The following is a 23,420-nucleotide window of genomic DNA, read 5'->3' on the forward strand; positions in this document are numbered from 1 at the left end:
AGTTGCAAATCTATTCTGGTCGTTCCGAAAGTTATTAACAGAATTTCAGCTCGGATATGTGTTTGTGATTGCTGATGACGCTGGGATGCTTTAAGCAAGTTATTCATATCATCGAAGCCTACACTGTTCCACACCCCCTTTTCATTTGAAAATAGAATGCAAGGCCAACAGTAGAGTTTTGATGTTTTTTGACAACCACATAACCAGCCTATTTTTCCATAGTGCTCTGTATTAAAGTGTCGAACACAACGTTTCGTTTTAGTTTTTACACCCGGTAAATCAGGCATTGGCCTGCCACCGGATATTATACTACTCTTCTCCTGAAAAGCCCTCGAACTCATGCCCTGGATTAAGAGAGATTCTAATACGCATCCACATCCCCCTCCGCTCTCTTCACTCGCGTCGACAGTTGCCATGCTTCAGAGACTCAAAGTGGGGAATGAGCACAGTCAATGCATTCCCTTCTAAGCCGGCAGAATCGCAGTAGTTCCTTTAATTTACATGTGCGCACGTAAATTTGGTGTAATTTTCACAAATAACACAAAGTAAATTAAATGGTACAACTCACAGTACGATATTTCACTTCAGTTGGAAACACAAGCACAATTAAATCTTTTTCCCACAAGTTTTATCTCAACTATCACATACAAATATTCTCGAACGGAATGAGTAGTCAGATGCATTCACTTGGCTCGCCCCACGAAGCTTGCCGAACCGAACCGAATAATTACGAAGGGACCAGAGTGAAGCCAAGGTCGAGTCTGGCAAGCCACTTGCTGACGAGCGGCCGTGATGTATCACGCGAGCTCATGGAGACAGACGTATGTTTGCAGCTCTCATCTGTCCATGCACACTGTCACGTTAAAATAAAGTTAATTATATATTATACCAAACGACACAAAACTTAAAATAAATACTGGTTGCAATAACATGCTTAATATTTTTCTTTGTGTAATATTTTTTAAGGGAATGACTCATTCCCTTCATTCCATTGAATAACCGCCCCTGGGTGTAGTGGACCCCCAGAATGTATCTTACTCTCACTACATTACGGAAGAACGTACTGGACTACACTTCCTAATAACCAAATTAGTTTGAATTCTAACCTGTTACTGTATACCAATACGGGCTCTGTCTAAACAAAATAATATCTATACAGACATCTTTTCTCGTTCCAATTTTAATGTGAAGGTAATTATCAACTGAATCGAAATAAAATATCTATAATCAATCATGAAATTGATTCTTTTCCTTTCCATCTTTACCGACACTCCTGCTAATGCGAAGTCTCACCGGCCCGTTTATGTCGAGAACCGGCAGTCTACTGCATTCACGAATCATGTCAAACAAGTATCCTATCCAAAATTGAACACTTAGGCCCGTCATAGCCTTGGAACTACCAAGCGTCCAACACACACGGCTTCAGATTACGAGATAGTGCGTGGTCAGCGCGACGAGTCGTCTCGGTCGTTATTCATAACATTTTAGACGGAAGCCTCTATCTCTCACAGTCAGAATTGTCCTCAAGCGTTCCCACGTAAGCTGAGTTGATGACGAACCAGCCCTTAAATCCAAATAAAAATCCTTGAGCTGAACAGGAGTCGAATCCAGGGCCGGATCGCTACCCCCTAAAACGTGAACGCGGTGGAAATATCCTACGTAGCGTAAGAAGGACCTAGAATAGGGGTGATAATTGCTCCAGCTCTGAGGAGTAGTATTGTAATTTTGTTTTCGTATGGTCCTTATTTTCCATTTATTTCCTGTACAGAGTGAATAGGCCACTCTAACAAGTTTTGCGGATATTTGGAAACACTGAAGTGCCGGAATTGCGTCCCACATGAATTCCTTCACGTGATGGTAAATTCACCAATACCTCCTGGCGTATTTCACCATCCTAAAATATAACTGGACTAAACAGGCATCCAACCCACCAAGTTCGACTCAAATGCATCCCTCTACCGCTCAGGCCACTCAACCTGGTAATTTTGAAATAATTATCAGCGCATTTTTATTTCTTTTAACATACCTTTTATTCGTATAATGTAGCAACTCCCATCCCACTCATTACCTAATACTTGATACTTCCCCGACAACAAAAACCAAACACAGAATTATTATTATTATTATTATTATTATTATTATTATTATTATTATTATTATTATTACCTATCTCCCCCGATATTATAATAAATAAAGTATTACGGAAAGATAAGAATGTATGAACAGAAAGATTAATTTGATACAAAGGGGGCCAACTCACCAAGACTCTGGCGATCCTGTTAGCCGCCATATGAAGCCGTGAGTGCGTCATGGGCTCGTTAGAGGCGCCACTAATCAGAGCGGGCGCCGCACCCACCCCAGTTTCCTCAGCTCGGCGCTCGAGCAAACGGTGAAGCAGAAACTCGCGAGAGGGTAGTGGATGCGTCTCCCCGCGAAGTACGGACTGTTGAGGAATGGATCCCATCTGAAATAAATAAATAAATAAATAAATAAATAAATAAATATGTTTAGAGACGGATGGTAGTTGCCATCATCTGTGCCATCCTTCAGAAATATCGTTCGTCCACTGTTCAGCATATGGTATAGCATAGTAACAGTTTGTATTGCGTGGCTTCGACGAACCCTACCCTTCCTCTTCTTGATGTACCAGCTGAATTAAAACCAAATCTATTGTTACTATTACAAGTCTTATTAATTACAAATATGAAAAATGGTTTTGGCAAAGTGCTTGAAAAATAACCCAATATTTCCATTTGCGAAATTCAAATGATGATAAACATGTCTCCCGGTCATGGCCATCTATCAACGGCTGCTAATTTGAGATGACCACCAGAAATAAGACATAATTATGTCAAAATGAAGGAAACACAACCCTGGGAGTAAATTGTAAGAATAGCCTCGACAAGGAACGCAAGAGGGCGAAAGGACGGAAATTCTTCGAAACAGAGATAGAAGGTTTGAGAGCATAAAGAACCTCGAGAGACTGTACAAGAAAACCAATGAGGGAAAGGCGCTGTAAAGGATTGGATGACCTGCGGATACGAAGTAGGCTTCGGTCTATAAATGCCGCGGTTCTATGCCTCTGTATTCGCGAGACGGAGAGGGGCTGCTCCCCGCTGTCGGCTGTCCTGAGAAACAATTTCCGTGGTTTTCCATTCTCCTGCACTAAGGCGAATGGCGTAACAGTTCCTAGTATAGACCATGGCTGCCAACCTCCTCACTTTGTCCGAACGTCTTCACCGAATCAAATATCCCTGGCCTGTGAGACAGCGTTACGGGCCTGCCATCTCCTCGGAGGAATGGAACGTTTTGTACTGGAACAAGTAGCAGATTGGATCTCAAAACTGCAGAGGGCATGCGGGCTGACAAAAAAAGAAAGAAAAGAAAAAAACTCTACCACAAGACGTGCATCTCCAGAAATGCCAGAATAAGGCACTGCAACACTGTGATCGAAACAGAGAGCCAATAAGCCAGCGAATGCCTTTCGATGAAATAGAGGCTGAAGAAGCTGAAGATTCTAAAGAAGAGTGGTGGTAGAAATTTTGAACACGTACTGTACCAACGCAATGAAGTAACATTTCAGTGCAGTTTCTGTTGCCGTATTTCGTTAGGATTTTTTTTGTTATGTCCTTACAACTTTGGGTCTTAATTTCGGATTAATCGATTTTTCAGTTCAGGGTTCGGATTACCGAGACTTCCCTGTATTAAATATGTGAATTATGATGGCGATAAAATAATAAACATATCGCCGAGCGAGTTGGCCGTGCAGTTAGGAATGCGCAACTGTGAACTGCCATTCGAACCCCACTGTCGGCAGCCCTAAAGATGGTTTTCCACCGTTTCCCATGTTCACACCTGGGACTGTACCTTAATTAAGGCTACGAGCGGTTCCTTCGCACTCCTAGCCCTTTCTTGTCCCATCGCCGCCATAAGACCTATCTGTGTCCGCTCAAAAAAGCGTGGAACTTTAATTGTTTGATATGCAACACGTCTCCGAGGTTAAGTAAGTAGTCCATTGACAAATTAAGATAAGTTACAGAGACCGAAAATGTACCTAATTAGGTTGAAGGCCTACAGTTGGGTTTTTCCACTGTTGTTAGCGCTAACACCACACACAAACAAAACAGCCGCTACGCCGCGCCGCGAGATTCTTTCGCACTCTAGGGGGCCTTGACCGTCTTGAACGTATTTTAAAGTGCTCACAAGAAAGTGAACTGCCTGACAGATACTGATCGGCCAGCTTAATTGCCATGATACGGTTTGACACCTTGGTTAGTTGGTTCGAGGACCGCTGGTGTAAAAACGTCATCTTCGGGATGTTGGCCAGCAGAGCGGGTGAATAAGTATGTCAAGGAGAGTGGTGGTGGTTATTATTGATTTAAGAGGATGTACAGTACAACTAGGCAACCATCCTGCATGTAAAACTAATCAAACGGGAAAACATTCAAGGCGTCCGACAATTCGAAAAATGAAGATATCGGCCGAAGATATGCTGTGATCACGAAAGTCGTGAAAATGACAAACTCCCCAGGCCTCGAGTGCTCCAATACCGCCACGGTCGGAAAGGAACAAGAGTTGACCAAGGGAGGTCGGATAGGATAGATTAAAATGAGTAGCCTGGCACAAGTAAGTGGAAGCAATGTGAGGACTCAACTAAGCCCGCTTGCTCGCCAACCCATACTCCGAAGTTCAAGAGCCCTTGGGGCCCCTTGAGGTCGCCTCTTAGGACAGGCAGGGGATACCGTGGGTCATATTCTATCACCCCCACTCACATGGGTCCCCCATAAGTCCAACCCCTCGTCCACGTCGTGGGGGACGGGCAACGGTACGAAGTAGGGGATAGCCTGTAGCGGCGACCTTGTGTGCCCCAGGACCGCTACGGTAGCTGTGAAGGCCTTACAGGAACCCTGAAAAGTAACGGCTAACGGGGCTCTGGTGAAGTCCTTAACGGCAACTGAGGCGGAGAAGGAGACCTTTGGTACGGCAAAGTTGGCGGAGGAGGCAACCCTTCCTCTTCGGGTAAAATAGAGAGGAAAACCACTGCCTTGTGGTGAAGAGGGATCTTCAAAAGCTAAGGGAGACTAACCCAACAGAAAACAGCAGGCTTGGAGGCGTAGGTGGCAGCTCCACCACCAAGCTCGGGTGCTGTGGGCGAATAACTCGCACAACCCTACATTACCTTATTACAGAATCATCAACAATGAGAAACCAGACTGATCCAAAGATAACGATATTTGGCTTGAAAAGGTTAACGAAAATTGGGCTATGGAATGTGAGGACTCTGCGGGAAAGTGGAAGGCTACTACAGGCAGTGGCATGTATGAGGAATTATGGCCTGAACATCCTAAGTTTGAGTGAGGTAAGATGGAGTGAGTTTGGGGAATTGGCAACCCATGATGGAGCTACATTTGTATACTCTGGAAGACCCGAGGGCGACGGTGCGAGTTATGAAGGTGTGGGTATATTAATGGATAAGGAGGCTAAGAGGTGCCTTATGGAGTGGTACCCAGTCATGGAAAGGATAATAGTGGCACGTTTTAAGACCAATATTAGAAACATTGTGTTGATAGTATGCTATGCACCTACTGAGTCGGCGGAGGAGGAAGACAAACAGACGTTCTATGGATATCTTAATAGAACGGTTAAGAAACAGAAAAGGAAGGATATCATCCTAGTTGGAGGAGATTTGAATGCAAAAGTGGGACAGGACAACGAAGGACTTGAACATATTATGGGAAGGCATGGTTTAGGGGAATGAAATGAGAATGGACAGCTGTTTGTGGACTTCTGTGCAAGCCACGATTTGGTTATTGGTGGTACTATATTTCCACGTAAAGACTGCCATAAGGTGACATGGGTATCACCGGATCGTAGGACAGAAAACCAGATAGATCATGTGGCTATTGGACGAAGGTGGAGGAGTTCATTGTTGGATGTGAGGAACAAGAGAGGTGCAGACATTGGTAGTGATCACCATCTTGTTGTGGCTACCTTTAGAATGAAGATACAGGCACAAAAGAGAAGGATAGCAAATAAGGAAGCGATATGATGTTGGAAAGCTAAGGGATGACAGAAATGTGAAAGAAGCCTTCAGGATAGAACTAAAGAATCGATTCCAAGCACTCACTGAGGTGGAGGATGAAACTATTGAGGAAAAATGAGTGAAGACTAGATCTGTATTTACTGAAGTGAAAATATCCTGGGTTTTAAGGACAGGACGAAAAAGGACTGGATGACTGACCAGACATGGGAAATTTTCAGACAAAGGAAAGAGATAAAGGAAGTAATGAATGCATGTAAGACACGAGCAAGGAAGGCAGAATTGCATACCAAATATGTTGCGAAGGATAAGGAAGTAAGGAGAAGTGTGAGGAGAGATCAAAGGAAATGGATAGATGACCTATCTCAACAAGCAGAGGAGGCAGCCAGAAAGGGAAATCTTAGAGAACTCCATACCATCGCCAGAGTTCTGGCAAGGAAACAGATGCAGAAAAAACGTCCAGTCAGAAACAAGGATGGTGTCCTCCTAAAAAACTCCGAGGATCAACTGAAGCGATGGCAGGAACATTTCTCTGCGGCGTTAAACCACTCCTTGGAGGAGCAAGTAGATGCAGAAGAATAAGAGGAAGAAACCCAGCCTGACCCAAGGATTAAAGTCTGCGTTTCAACAGTGGAGGAAAACAAGCGGGCATTGAGAGAGTTCCATATTGGTAAGGCAGCAGGTGTTGACAATATTCCAGCAGAAGTCATGAAGGTTGATATGGATACCATTGCCAGTATGTTGCAGCCGCTATTTGAGAAGATATGGGTTAATGGAGAAATGCCGACAGATTGGAAATGTGGGTTGCTGGTGAAGTTGCCAAAGAAGGGCGATACGTCAAACTGTAACAACTGGAGGAGCATTACGCTTCCTTCAAGCCCTAGCAAAGTCTTCACCAGGGTTCTGTTGAACAGAATTAAGGAGTATATCAACTTGAGGTTCCGACGGGAACAGGCAGGCTTTCGATCGCATCGCTCGTCTGTAGACCAAATAAACACCTTGAGGATAATTCTGGAGCAGTGTGTTGAGTGGTCATCTCGCCTCTATGCAGTGTTCATCGATTATGGAAAACCTTTTGATTCGATCAAGAGAGAAGCTATGTGGAAGGAAGTGAAGCGGTATGGAGTGCCATCACAAATTACCAACCTCATTCAGGAAACATACCGTGATTATACATGCAGAGTCATACATGAGGGCCGTGTATCTGAGCCTATATCTGTACGTTCAGGAGTACGTCAAGGTTGTATCCTCTCGCCAACCTTGTTCCTGGTGGTGATTGATGCGGTAATGCGGAATGTAACGCGAAATGTGAAACGTGGTATCCAGTGGGGATTGGCTAACAGGTTATAAGACCTAGACTTCGCTGATGATGTTTGTCTCCTGTCTGAGGCACATGGTGAAATGCAATCAAAGATTGAAGACTTGGTACAAGAAGGAAAAAAGGTGGGACTAACGATTAACTCAAAGAAGACCAAGGCCCTAACGATGAAAACCAACAGACTAGACCATTTGTCTTCAGCGATGAACCTATAGAGGATGTGGATAGTTTCACCTACTTGGGCAGTGTAGTTACCAAAGATGGAGGAGCAGTACAGGATGTTTCTCAACGTATACAAAAAGCAAATGGTGCCTTTGTTCGGCTCTATCCGGTATGGAAGAATAACAAAATATCTACCAGGACCAAACTTCGCATTTTCCGAAGTAATGTCAAGGCTGTTCTACTATATGGGTCCGAGACCTGGAAGGTGACTAAAGTGATTACCTCCAAGTTGCAGACCTTTGTCAACCGCTGTTTAAGGAAGATCCTAAACATGTACTGACCGGAAGTAATCTCCAATCATGAACTATGGAGAAGGACGGGTGAAACCGAGATGGCAATACAGATAAAGCGGCGGAAATGGAAATGGATAGGGGATACGTTGACGAAAGAGAATGAAGCCATTGAGAGAGAGGCACTGGATTGGAACCCGCAGGGTAAAAGGAGGAGCGGAAGGCCCAAACAAATGTGGCGAAGATCTGTACACATGGAGGCAATGAAAGAAGGCAAGACCTGGAGAGAGGTGAAGAGGTTGGCTGGCAACAGGATCAGATGGAGATGCTTTGTTGATGCCCTATGTTCCACAAGGAACAACAGGAATTGAGTCAAGTAAGTCAAGTCCCACCCACATGGGTGCACATTTGTGAGGCTGGGGCGCTACGTATTATGAATTATAATGCTGAAGACAGCACACACCTCCAGCCGCCTACACAAAGGAATTAATCAATGAAGCTTACATTCTTCGACCTGGCCGAGAATTGAAGCGAGATCTCTGGGATGAAAGGCCGGTACGTAATCCATTTAGCCATAGAGCCGGACTTCATATGAAGAGGCGCTATTAACGGTGATTCTTCCGTCAGATGGAGACGTTAAGTCTTCTCCTTTTTTTGCTGGTAGTTTAACTTCAGATTAAAACATCGGAGGTTTTCGGCGACGGAAGGTTGGGAAAGGGTTAGGAGAAGGCAGGTAGTGGCCCTGGTACAGCCTGGTTTGAAAGTAGGAAGGTATGGAAAACCATCTTCAAGGTTGCCAACCGTAGGATATTATGTATCGAGACCGGCTTTCATCGTCTCCGTACGTCATCAGTCAGATACACACTTTGAATAAATCCGATTGTTCGGCTTAAAACAGTGTGTATTGTAAAGAGTGAAGCAGGCTTTACGTGCAAAATACAGGGTGAAGACGACTGTTATCTTCATCTACACATACTGCAAAACAGGTGTTTCCAATAGGTGGCCCGCGAAGCCATATTTTGCGGCCGGCGAATGCTTTTAAGGGATATATTTTAAGAAATGTGAAAAAAAAATTAAACATATTTCACAATTCGTTCAAAAATGTATTAGGCCCTAATTAGTATACCGTTTTTAGACCGAAGTTAGAACTAATTAATTTTTTAATGTTATTTCCTGTTGTTAAGTACTCACTTGATCTAAATAGAGTATTTTTTATTTTAAAAATTAGAAGTCAAACTTTGGTGAAAAATGAGCCCTCACAAATGCCATTATAAACATGGCTACGGGATTCATGCCAGTAGAAGAGCAGTGACAGTTCTAAATACGCTGAGTCAGCACTTTTTCTGCTGAGTCATCACCGAGGTCATTGACCCCTAGTATAGTAGTAGGGCAATGACGATTTGTGGATTATGCATAGGAGAGCGAGCCTAACCTCAGTTTAACGGCTAGTTGCCATTCCCGACGCCTAAGAGAACGAGCCTAACCTCATATCCGCCATCTTGAAGGGGCTATCCTTAGTTTTACGCCCAGATGTCCTCCGGACAACAATTGCACAAGATGGCGGCTATACACAGCTCCTTATGAGACGGTCTAGGGGCGCTTGCGAAAGATGGCGTCTATAAACGGCTTCTTATAGAGAAAAATGACGGCTATGGACGATTGTTCGAGATGGTGGCTATACATGGGCTCTTTTGAGAACGCCTTGTGCTATAAGAAATACATCGGTTACATTTGAGCCCCTAGCACGCGAACAAATTATGGGATAAACATGTAATTTGAAATTTCGGTTTGGAATTATACTATTTGAATCAGTCGGCATGGGTTATAGGCTTGTAGCTCATGCAGGAGCGGAATTAAACAGAACGCCAAGTGCCATAAGAAATACATTCGTACATTTAAGACTCTAGCCGTCGAACAAATTATTGGATAAACATTTAACTCGAAATTTTAGTTCGGAAATATACTATTTTAATCTGTCGGCATGGGTTATAAGCACTGAGCTTATTGAGTGAAATAAGAAATGCATTGCATACATTTAAACCCCCGTGCTATTATTCTGTTTTTAACCTGTAGTGATGACGTTATCATGATTATGCCTGTTTAGACTTTTTAGTTATCAAGGTCAATTACTCAACATCTTGTAGATGGAATAAGTAGGTGTAAGGAAGCAAAGATATGCAATAACATTTTGAACGCATTAAAATATTTATTGTATAATGATTTAAAAAATTAAAACAATCTTATACAACAATTTTGTTTTTCTGCCGACAAGGTTGCGAAGAGGTACCATGCTTCCGAAATTGTAATGCCTCCTGCAACATTCAAGTTAAACAAAATGTTTAGTGTTTATGAAATATATTATGATATATATTTTATGCTTTACTAAGAAGATAATGCAGTTATTATCTTGTTGTTATTTTGTGGTTTGTTCCTTTTCTGAATTATCTTGATCATGTACTGAAATGAATGGAAAAAGTTTATCCATACACTGTGTACAGTGTTGAATCCTCGGATTGGATCCATCCCAATCATCACCACCATATTGTCCTCGATGCTTGTAATGACGTTGACAGGTTCTGCATAAAGCTACATTGATTGACATCTTACTATGGAGAGGAAGGATGTCCCAAAAATTGTTTACGAAAGGAGCAGCGTACGTAGATAAAAATCCTGGTGGTAAATATTGATTCAGATATTCCGACATCTTAGATAATGTTCCATGTTTATAGAATATCTTAATAGCATCACTTACTTGTGTGAGATTAATAAGATGTTGCGTATTAGAATGCGAACAGCATGCACATTGAAAGTTTTTTTTGTTATTAAGACGATTGTCTGTAACCGTGTAGACGTTTTCTTCTTTATATTCCATAGCGTACGATGTCGAAGCACACACTAATGTTGATGATAAAGGACTATGTCGTAGGAAGAGTGATTGAGCTTACCTCAGTAACTGAGAGGAGGATGAGGAGGAAGAGGAGGAAGCTGTTATCATAACAACTGTTACATTAAGAAAATAGAGTCGGGAAGGGATTATGTTACACAATAATACGCTTACGGCTTAATTCGTCTTCTATTTCTTGAATCTCTCGTACATACACTGTGTATCCAACATCTTGATAAGCTCTTAGGAAATGTAATCGTTCAACGAGTAAGTTAACGTCTTTACAGTATCTTATATCTGCATAGGGTAACAGAGTTTTGCTAATACGTGTAGACAGTTGATGTGTAGAAAACCGAAGAACTTATTTTGATGCGATATGTGCTTCTGCAATGTTATCAGCAGATAAAAACTTAACACAGTTTGATTTAAAAGAAGCGGTTAAATTGTCTTTTTTTCTTCTACTGCCGCTTCCTCCTTCTCTTCTTGAGATGTTTACACAGCTACAGAACATGTTGTTGGCTCAGAAAATAAAGTAGAATGAAAAAGCTCTGATGGAAAAGAAACGGTGTGTTCTTCCTTTTCTTCCTTTTGCATCTCCTCTTTATTTGGTAGTGTGAGGTTAGTAACAGAACATGTAGTAACATGTAGTAAGTTACGATTACGCTTCTTTATATAGCACTAGCAAATGTACCCGTGCTTCGCTACGGTATTCTACATTGTATACGGATATCGACGTAAATACTGTGCGTGCAGCAAATGAGATTGTTTTAAAATTGCATGTCTCTTAGCCTTATCCGAGAAATAGCATGGGGAGGTCCACATACGTTGTTTCCAATGTAAAGTGAGGGTTGCGGAGTTGTGATGATAACGCCAGGCTCACTCGCCTACTGCCATTCACAATCGAATTGGCAAGTTTACATTATAATTGCAGGCCCCAATGCCTACTACCCGGTCACAATCGATTTGGGGAGTTTTAGTTACAATGGCAGACCCATTTCCTACTTTCAGACAGGTTACAGTTGAGGAGTTCTTATTATAATAGCAGGCAACTTCCCTACCACCAGTCAAAATTGAGTTGTGCAGTTATCATTATAATGACAGTCCCTTTTTACTGCTGCTAGCCAGCTTACTGCCAGTCACACAGAATTAGTGAGTTTCCATGAAAATAGCAGGCCACTATGCCTAATGCTAGTCAAATTTTAGATTGGAACATTTGTTTATAATGGCGGGCACCCTGGCCTAGAGCCAAACACAATAGAGTAGGGGACTTTCCAACAAAACTGCATGATCCCTTGCCTTCTGCAAGACAAATCGAAAAGTGAATTATTCATTAAAATGGTAGGCCCTCCTTACTAATGCCAGTTACACAGGAGTTGGAGAAGGACCCCATTCCTACTGCCAGCAGTCAAAGTCGGTGTAGGGAGTACTGATTACAATAGCAGACACATCCTTTCTCGATCGCTACAAATCGACATCAATGAATATATACAGATGGACATACGAAAGTATATGAATGTTTACAATATTGCAGACCTTCATTTACAGATTAACTGCTGCTAAACGGTACGTCATATCGACAAATGATTGTACCGTAAGGCGCAGTATTTAGCGATCTGAATGACTGGTCCTATGATATTTTCTCGCATCTAATCTATTCATGGGTCAGATTGAATCAGAAACGTTGAATAGGTTGAAATTTGTGTAAGAATATCTTACATTGCATTACTTTTCGGATAATTATGTGACATAGCATTTGACTCACATATGGGTACTGGGTGGGCCAATGTTCGTGTAGAGTTTGATCATACTATCTTTCCTGTAAGTGACTGAAATGATGCACATGAGAAGAAAAGGTTTAGAAATTAATTTCCATTAAGGCAGGTAGATTTCCATTAAGTTTGGTTGTGTGTATTTTAAGGGAGTGCAAAATCACTGTTTCGGTTTCGTAAAAAAAACCCCAATTAGTTCAGGGATTTAGAAACTACATTTGCCCTAAAACCTCCCCAAAGGATAGGTGGATTCTAAATATGAAGTTTGGTGGAAATATATCCAGTAGTTTTCAAGTTAGAGAAAGACAAACAGACCAAACAAAGAAACAAACAAACAAACTAACTAACTAACAGACACCAAGGAAACCTACCCTTGGACAGATGGATGCTATATAAAAAATTTGGTTCAAATATCTTGTTAGTTTTCAAGTTTGTAAGAAGTACGCTTTACACGCACCCGCTCTTGCGTTAAGTCCGCTGGGATTTGTATCGAAAAACGGTCCGTTAATGATATCTCCCTTACTAAATCCTGTTATCGAAATGATGCACATGAGAAAAAACGGTTTAGAAATTAATTTTCATTAAGGCAGGTTGATTTCCATTAAGTTCGGTTGTGTATACTTTGAGGGAGTGCAAAATCACGGTTTCGGTTTCGTAAAAATCCCCACTCAGTTCAGGGATTTAGAAACGATATTTGCGCTAAAACCTACCCAAGGAGAGGTGGATTCTAAATATGAAGTTTGGTGGAAATATATATTTAGTAGTTTTCAAGTTATAGAAGGACAGACAAACAGACAAACAGACAAAGAGACTAACAGACAAACAAACAGACAAACAGACACCAAAGCTCAAAATGATGCAGATGGTCATTATTACACCTGAAACGGATAACTGTACGGAAATTTCGCCAAAATAATCAATGTACAGACACACAGTCGTTACCATTTTATTTTTTGCGCTAAAACCTACCCAAGGACAGGTGGATTCTAAATATGAAGTTTGGTGGAAATATATCCAGTAGTTTTCAAGTTATAGAAGGACAGACAAACAGACAAACAGACAAAAAACAGACAGACACCGAAGCTAAAAATGATGCAGATGGTCATTATTACACCTGAAACTGATAACTATACGGAAATTTCGCCAAAATAATCAATGTACAGACACACGCCTCATTTATCGCTCTACATGTTTGTTTCTAAACCATTTCCTCGTATCTACCATATTAGGGGGGTAAATTGAGTTCAAATTTTGAATAGGGTGAAATTTGGGTGCATATTTAACATTTTACATTACATTTTGCCTACTTAAGTATAAGCTAGAATCATGAAATTTGGTACACATATGTCCCTTAATCGTGCCAAAGTGCGCACACAACGTGATGATCCTATCATTGTTATAAGTGTGTCAAACAATAAAATATACTTGTAAAAATCACCAAATTTACGAACGATCCAGAAATACGGCCGAATTTAACGTATAAGGGAGAGAGATACGACAAAATGTCACAGGACCAAAGTTGTAGATCACTCCGAATTGAAGGGACATTGTGCCATCCGTTTTGTGATACGACTTACCGTTTAGCGAAAAAATAGCTCAAAAGGAATGTCTGCACAGTTATTAAAATTGCCTCCATATTTCGATATCTTTGGGGGTAAAAAGTGAAAAATTTGAACATCTTGGAATTTTCCCGTCGGTTAGGGACCAAAAGCTATAATTTCACCAAATTTCAATTGTCTACCTCGTCTCGCAGGTTGTGCCGCCATCTTGATTTGGGGGGATGGGGGATAAAATTGAGGAAATTACCGAAAATTTTTAAGCCCACGAAACCTATAGGTTATCCTTTTGGATATACTATACGACTGTGTTCTTATACTGACCCCCAAATTTGAGCCCCCCAGCGTGCCCCCTTGAAGGAATTTTGAGATTTTCCGATTTTTCTAGGGATCCTGGGGTCATCAGTTTCCCTCGTACCAAGTTTCAAATTTCTGAGATTTCTGGAAGTGCCTCATTAATTCACGTCCTCCATATTTCGATATCTTTGGGGGTAAAAAGTGAAAAATTTGAACATCTTGGAATTTTCCCGTCGGTTAGGGACCAAAAGCTATAATTTCACCAAATTTCAATTGTCTACCTCGTCTCGCAGGTTGTGCCGCCATCTTGATTTGGGGGGATGGGGGATAAAAATGAGGAAATTCCCGAGAATTTTTAAACCCACGAAACCTATAGGTTATCGTTTTGGATATACTATACGACTGTGTTCTTATACTGAGCCCAAAATTTGAGCCCCCCCAGCGTGTCCCCATGAGGGAATTTTGAGATTTTCCGATTTTTCTAGGGATCCTGGGGTCATCAGTTTCCCTCGTACCAAGTTTCAAATTTCTGAGATTTCTGGAAGTGCCTCATTAATTCACGTCTTTTTTCGTTTTTAAATATTTATATATACATCGCTCCAGCCCGACTTGCTTTTATATATATAGATGACGGATAAGCATGAGCACGTTGAAAAGTGCAGACTTCCACTTCGAGATTCGTATCTCCTAAACGGTTTATGATATTAAGAACCTATTTGCGCCATCAGACGCCTCATTTATCGCTCTACACGTTTGTTTCTAAACCATTTCCTCGTATCTACCATATTAAGGGGGTAAATTGAGTTCAAATTTTGAATAGGGTGAAATTTGGGTGCATTTTTAACATTTTACATTACATTTTGCCTACTTAAGTATAAGCTAGAATCATGAAATTTGGTACACATATGTCCCTTAATCGTGCCAAAGTGCGCACACAACGTGATGATCCTATCATTGTTATAAGTGTGTCAAACAATAAAATATACTTGTAAAAATCACCAAATTTACGAACGATCCAGAAATACGGCCGAATTTAACGTATAAGGGAGAGAGATACGACAAAATGTCACAGGACCAAAGTTGTAGATCACTCCGAATTGAAGGGACATTGTGCCATCCGTTTTGTGATACGACTTACCGTTTAGCGAAAAAATAGCTCAAAAGGAATGTCTGCACAGTTATTAAAATTGCCTCCATATTTCGATATCTTTGGGGGTAAAAAGTGAAAAATTTGAACATCTTGGAATTTTCCCGTCGGTTAGGGACCAAAAGCTATAATTTCACCAAATTTCAATTGTCTACCTCGTCTCGCAGGTTGTGCCGCCATCTTGATTTGGGGGGATGGGGGATAAAATTGAGGAAATTACCGAAAATTTTTAAGCCCACGAAACCTATAGGTTATCCTTTTGGATATACTATACGACTGTGTTCTTATACTGACCCCCAAATTTGAGCCCCCCAGCGTGCCCCCTTGAAGGAATTTTGAGATTTTTCGATTTTTCTAGGGATCCTGGGGTCATCAGTTTCCCTCGTACCAAGTTTCAAATTTCTGAGATTTCTGGAAGTGCCTCATTAATTCACGTCCTCCATATTTCGATATCTTTGGGGGTAAAAAGTGAAAAATTTGAACATCTTGGAATTTTCCCGTCGGTTAGGGACCAAAAGCTATAATTTCACCAAATTTCAATTGTCTACCTCGTCTCGCAGGTTGTGCCGCCATCTTGATTTGGGGGGATGGGGGATAAAAATGAGGAAATTCCCGAGAATTTTTAAACCCACGAAACCTATAGGTTATCGTTTTGGATATACTATACGACTGTGTTCTTATACTGAGCCCAAAATTTGAGCCCCCCCAGCGTGTCCCCATGAGGGAATTTTGAGATTTTCCGATTTTTCTAGGGATCCTGGGGTCATCAGTTTCCCTCGTACCAAGTTTCAAATTTCTGAGATTTCTGGAAGTGCCTCATTAATTCACGTCTTTTTTCGTTTTTAAATATTTATATATACATCGCTCCAGCCAGACTTGCTTTTATATATATAGATGACGGATAAGCATGAGCACGTTGAAAAGTGCAGACTTCCACTTCGAGATTCGTATCTCCTAAACGGTTTATGATATTAAGAACCTATTTGCGCCATCAGACGCCTCATTTATCGCTCTACACGTTTGTTTCTAAACCATTTCCTCGTATCTACCATATTAAGGGGGTAAATTGAGTTCAAATTTTGAATAGGGTGAAATTTGGGTGCATTTTTAACATTTTACATTACATTTTGCCTACTTAAGTATAAGCTAGAATCATGAAATTTGGTACACATATGTCCCTTAATCGTGCCAATGTGCGCACACAACGTGATGATCCTATCATTGTTATAAGTGTGTCAAACAATAAAATATACTTGTAAAAATCACCAAATTTACGAACAATCCAGAAATACGGCCGAATTTAACGTATAAGGGAGAGAGATACGACAAAATGTCACTGGACCAAAGTTGTAGATCACTCCGAATTGAAGCGACATTGTGCCATCCGTTTTGTGATACGACTTACCGTTTAGCCAAAAAATAGCTCAAAAGGAATGTCTGCACAGTCATTAATATTGCCTCCATATTCCGATATCTTTGGGGGGTAAAAAGTGAAAAATTTGAACATCTTGGAATTTTCCCGTCGGTTAGGGACCAAAAGCTATAATTTCACCAAATTTCAATTGTCTACTTCGTCTGGCAGGTTGTGCCGCCATTTTGATTTGGGGGGATAGGGGATAAAAATGAGGAAATTCTCGAAAATTTTTAAGCCCACGAAACCTATAGGTTATCGTTTTGGATATACTATACGACTGTGTTCTTATGCTGAGCCCAAAATTTGAGCCCCCCCAGCGTGCCCCCTTCAGGGAATTTTGAGAATTTCCGATTTTTCTAGGGATCCTGGGGGCATCAGTTTCCTCCGTACCAAGTTTCAAATTTCTGAGATTTCTGGAAGTGCCTCATTAATTCACGTCTTTTTTCATTTTTAAATATTTATATATACATCGCTCCAGCCCGACTTGCTTTTATATATATATAGATGGCAGATAAGCACGAGCACGTTGAAAAGTGCAGACTTCCACTTCGAGATTCATATCTCCTAAACGGTTTATGATATTAAGAAACGGTTTGCACCATCAGACGCCTCATTTATCGCTCTACATGTTTGTTTCTAAACCATTTCCTCATATCTCCCATATTAAGGGGGTAAATTGAGATCAAATTTTGAATAGGGTGAAATTTGGGTGCATTTTTAACATTTTACATTACTTTTTGCCTACTTATGTATAAGCTAGAATCATGAAATTTGGTACACATATGTCCCTTAATCGTGCCAATGTGCGCACACAACGTGATGATCCTATCATTCTTATAAGTGTGTCAAACAATGAAATATACTTGTAAAAATCACCAAACTTACGAACAATCCAGAAATACGGCCAAATTTAACGTATAAGGGAGAGAGATACGACAAAATGTCACTGGACCAAAGTTGTAGATCACTCCGAATTGAAGCGACATTGTGCCATCCGTTTTGTGATACGACTTACCGTTTAGCCAAAAAATAGCTCCAAAGGAATGTCTGCACAGTCATTAAAATTGCCTCCATATTCCGATATCTTTGGGGGGTAAAAAGTGAAAAATTTGAACATCTTGGAATTTTCCCGTCGGTTAGGGACCAAAAGCTATAATTTCACCAAATTTCAATTGTCTACTTCGTCTGGCAGGTTGTGCCGCCATTTTGATTTGGGGGGATATGGGATAAAAATGAGGAAATTCTCGAAAATTTTTAAGCCCACGAAACCTATAGGTTATCGTTTTGGATATACTATTCGACTGTGTTCTTATCCTGAGCCCAAAATTTGAGCCCCCCCAGCGTGCCCCCTTCAGGGAATTTTGAGAATTTCCGATTTTTCTAGGGATCCTGGGGGCATCAGTTTCCTCCGTACAAAGTTTCAAATTTCTGAGATTTCTGGAAGTGCCTCATTAATTCACGTCTTTTTTCATTTTTAAATATTTATATATACATCGCTCCAGCCCGACTTGCTTTTATATATATAGATTTTCAAGTAATGTTTCTACGCATTCTACTGGCAAATTATTTAAACAAATGTGTTTAGACTTTATCTGTCGTGTGAGATTATCACATCTGTTGAATATAGCAGTACATTGTTTGCATGCATATATTCGGAGTTATGCTTTACAGCTTTATATAGTTGAAGATTGTCAAGTCTTGAAAAACTCACACTGCAAAGATCACACATAAACATAATAGATGTTTTGCAGGTAGATATGATGTATGCCGTAGTTTTACACTGCAACCGGCAAATAACGCCGGCAAATAACAACTGCCTATCTATCCGTAAAACTGGGTCTAATATGAGGGAGGAGGATGAGGAGGATTAACTATGCCCTGTCAGAGGAGGAGGAGGAATCTGCTACCTGTGCAGCTGTTTAATGTACTGTGCCATATCATATATGCCCCAAATAGTAACTAGGTAATATGGTGTAATACTGTGCATTTAATACAAGGAGTGTTGGTGCAATATAGAAGTTGCGTAATGCAGCATCTCGGCAGCGCGTGGCTTCAGAAATAACTTCTTATCTTCCATAGTGACAACGAACAGCACGGGTATTCCGTATGATTCAATCGGGGAATTTACGAGAGTGTTTGAGAGCGGCCGATTCAAAAGAGATCAATCACAGCCCTGGAAGCAAAGTTGCGGAATGATAGGAATATACACAACATATGAAGTCAGCCTTACCAATTTCGAGATTTACAGTGCTGCACTGCTCTTGATTTGATTAGGCAATCTGTTACAAAGCCATACTGCACGTTTTTGATATGAAATAGAAGCAAGTTAGACGTTAAAAACTACCTGTGGACAGTCACAGTACTTGATTCTGCACTAATTATGTAATAAATGTATTTTTATTGAGTCACCGCTTTGCCGAGCAAGCGGCCAAGCCATGGCGTCATCGCATCAGTGAAATCTCCGATGATATTACTCATACCGGAAGTTTGGTGAACACAGTAGCTTCTGGACATGGGAAGCTCACTCTGTCTTGAAGTTGCTAACCACGCTGGTCGGTGTTTATTATATTAAGCCAGTGTTATATGAAAGTAACCTTTAGAGTGACGATTTTTAATCGAACAAGTATACGTATTTGTGAAAGCAGAAACGTTATTTTTTGAGAATACAATACCTACATGCAAGTGATATAATGTAATTACGAAAGTGTATTGTACAGTAATAAAGCAATTTCCTTTGCTATATATGTTTAAGATCACGTATGATGACGCAGTATGCCATAGTGCGGTTGTGGCACGGGATTGAATATAACTAAGACGATAGTTACTATCGATATTTCCAAACCCGTATATATAATTTGCACCTGCATAGTGCAAATATTGTGATCGGTAAGCGTCCGGTAAGGCGAAGAACGTGTACGAATCATCGTCATCGTTTCGGTTGAATTTAATGGTGTGTGCGAAGCACCCCATTTCAAAGATGATGGAAGAAGAAGAAAGGATCTGCAGTGTATTTGATAACGCCATGCAGTATGTTGCTATAATGGCGTAACGTTTGCAGACACAGCGGCCTGGAACCATGAAAAAGCTGAGACAACACCCGATAAGTTCACCTTAAAAAATTCTAGGCATGCTTGGATACAAGAAATTAGGCTAATTCGATCCCATAGTAGTTTAACTATAAATGTCAGTCCTTTCTTGGCTGAGCTATGTTTCCTTATTATATATTAAAGTCATGTTTCAGGGAAGATGCATGTTTGAACCCTGTTTCTTATATATTATTTTATTTCCTTTTTATTAGATGGGAAAGAGGGAAATGAATAGGTGTAGATGAGGACATGTATGTCAAGAGGTAACTGTGTATTCCATTTTTTAACAAGATCTAGACTCTTTTATTAAGAAGGCTGCACAGCCTGAAGCTTGTTTTGGGATAAATTTCAGTAGGAAACATGTTTCTAAAAGCATCTAGCATTTTTACAGGAGTGGATGGTAGTTGTAACCAGCGTGAAAGTGCACCGTTGAACTAGTATCTTTCAGATCGGCAAAGAAGACTATCTAATTGGTATTGTGTTATGAATTTACGAGAAAAGGCAAGGTTAGCCTGACACTGAGATTACAATGTGTGTTAATACAGGACGTGGGTGCCTGGTATATAATGAAGGGGAAATATAATGGTGCAGCTGTATGATAAGCGAGGGAGGCTTGATTTGCTTGAATGGTCATTGATACTATAAGAGTCGAACTCATGGACTCCGAAGTGTTAGGCCAGATGTGCCGTATGTCGTATCATAGACGTGTTAAATTGGAATATGTATTTAAGGCCATACGAATGTGTATTGTGATGCCTTAAGTTGTGTTCGAGGCCTTATGTTAGTTTAATTGCACAGAGAAGTTAATGGCAGCGTTAATTTATGTTCCCAGATATATTCGAATCTCTCAGGCAGGAATTACCAATCCAATTAGTTAGTTTCTTTTTCTTGCGAGGCAGGATGCTTCATACCTGTGTTATTAGAAGTGTCACTTGAGTTATAATACGGCATGCCAAGAGAAAGACCAACACATGGACAGCTGAGCCAGGAGTACCGTGTTCTTTTTATTATGAAGGAGTTTAGCATCTTATTGCTTGTATTTCAGATAAAGGATACACAGATGTTTTGTTTATTTTATTTGAATGAATTTTACAGGTTTCTTTGAAGTGTCCTGTTTATATTGAATTGTGATACATGTATTATTGCTGATCATGTCATTGTCATGGTTGATAAAGACTTATTCTTAAACTAGCAATTGAACCCGTGCTTCGCTACGGTATTCTACATTGTATTCGAATATCGAAGTAAATACTGTACATGCAGTAAATTAGATGGTTTTAAAATTGCATGTCTCTTAGCGTTATCCGAGAAACAGCATGGGGAGGTCCCCATACGCTGTTTCAAAAGTAAAGTGTTTGTTACGGATTTGCCTACTGCAATTCACAATCGAGTTGGGAAGTTTACATCATAATTGCAGGCCTCATTACCTACTCCGCGGTCACAATGGATTTGGAGGGTTTTCGTTACAATGGCAGCTCACCTTTTCTACTTCCAGACAGATAACAGTTCAGGAGTTTTTAATATAATGGCAGGCAACTACCCTACTATCAGTCGAAACTGAGTTGTGCAGTTATCATTACAGTGTCAGGCCACTTTTCCTACTGCCAGCCAGCTTACTGCCAGTCACACCAAGCTGGTGGTTTTCCATCAAAATAGCAGGCCACTATGCCTAATGCCAGTCACATTTGAGGACATTTGTTTATAATTGCGGGCACCCTTGCCTACTGCCAAACACAATCGGGTAGGAGAGTTTTAAACAAAACTGCATGATCCCTTGCCTTCTGCAAGCCAAATCGAGAAGTGAAGTATTCATTACAATGGTAGGCCTGCCTTACTACTGCCAGTTACGCAGGAGTTGGAAAAGGACCCCATTCCTACTGCCAGTCAAAGCCGGTGTGGGGAGTACTGATTACAATAGCAGAAACACCTTTCTCGATCGCTACAAATCAACATCAGTGAATATATATAGAAAGTATATGCGTGTTCACAATATAACAACCGGCAGTTGTTATTTACCGGTTGCAGTGTAAAGCTATACATCAGATCTACTTTCAAAACAGCTATTATGTTTATGTGTGATCTTTGCAGTGTGAGTTTTTCAATACTTGACAATCTTCAACGACAAAAAGCTGTAATGCATAAATTCAAAATATATGCCTGCAAACAATGTACTGCTGTATTCAATAGACGTGATCATCTCACACGACATGTAAATTCTAAACACATCTTTTAAAATAATTTACCAGTAGAACGCATGGAAACATTAACTAAATGTCGAAAGCGCGGTATAAAGAAGCGTATTCGAAACGATATAACATCGTCTCAGCTTACTACATGTTCTGTTACTAACCTCACACCACCAAAAGAAGTGGAGATCCATAAGGAAGAAAAATAAGAACACAACAGTAGTATAATTGGACAGTCCGGCCGCAGCCTCCTCCTCCGGCTCCCAGGGGCCTCCTCCTCCTCCTCCTCCTCCCGAGGGGCCTTCCCAGGGGCCCACTCCTCCTCCTCCTCCCGGGAGCCTTCCCAGGGGCCTGCTACTCCTCCCGCGGGAAATTTGAATTGGTAAACAAAGCCACGTGTTCTTCGACTGACAACAACGCATCTCTAATCTCAGTGCTGCCATCTTGACGGGCCTAAACCTTAGTGGTACCAACTAAACCTAACTAGTGCGAGATTTGAATCGGTAAACAAATCCACGTGCTTTTTGATAGCCACTTGATTTTTTGACAGATATCATCGACAACAACGTATCACAAACCTCAGTAGTACCATCTTGACGGACCTAAACCTTAGTGGTTACAACTTAACCTAACTAGCGCGAGATTTGAAGCGGTAAACAAATCTACATGCTTTTTTGACAGCTATCATCCACCATCTTTAATCAATAGAGCACAGTGCTGCCCTCTTTAGCTACATATCTATGTAATGTGGTGGCGGATAATTTGAAAAATGCTTTTGGATAGCAGCCATCTTTAATCGACAGAGCACCGTGCTGCACACTGGTGGCAGGCAATTCCACGTGACAGCAGCCTTCTTTAATCAAGAGAGCACAGTGCTGCACTTTTTAGTTGAAATGTGGTGGCGGCAATTTGAAAACTTCTTCGTGCTGTTGTTTGGAAACAAAGCCACGTGCTTTTTTGACAGCTACCATCCGCCATCTTTAATCAAGGGAGCACCGTGCCGCACTCTTTAGTTGAAATGGGTTGGCGGCAATTCGAAAAATTCCACATGCTCTTGTTTGGAAACAATGCCACGTGCTTTTTGTCATCCGCCATCTGCAATCAAGAGAGCACCGTGCTGCACTCTTTAGTTGAAATGTGGTGGTGGCAAATTCCACATTATCTTGTTTGGAAACAAACTTACATGCTTTTTGACATCTACCACCTTTATTCAAGAGAGCGCCGTGCTGCACGCTTTAGTTGAAATGTGGTGGCGGCAAATTCGAAGTGCT

The 23,420-nt window shown here is 40.9% G+C and overlaps 1 protein-coding gene across 1 annotated transcript in view; it reads right to left on the reverse strand.

Annotated features, from left to right (window-relative positions):
• Window positions 1-23,420, reverse strand: part of LOC136881920 (beta-alanyl-bioamine nonribosomal peptide synthetase ebony-like) — a 319,523-nt gene that overhangs the window by 198,180 nt on the left and 97,923 nt on the right. The window contains exon 2 of the mRNA XM_067154366.2: window positions 2,261-2,464. Within this exon, the coding sequence (XP_067010467.2) occupies window positions 2,261-2,464 (204 nt within the window). The remainder of the gene's footprint in view (window positions 1-2,260; window positions 2,465-23,420) is intronic.

This window comes from Anabrus simplex, chromosome 10 (genome assembly GCF_040414725.1).
Source record: "Anabrus simplex isolate iqAnaSimp1 chromosome 10, ASM4041472v1, whole genome shotgun sequence".
Lineage (NCBI taxonomy): Eukaryota > Metazoa > Arthropoda > Insecta > Orthoptera > Tettigoniidae > Anabrus > Anabrus simplex.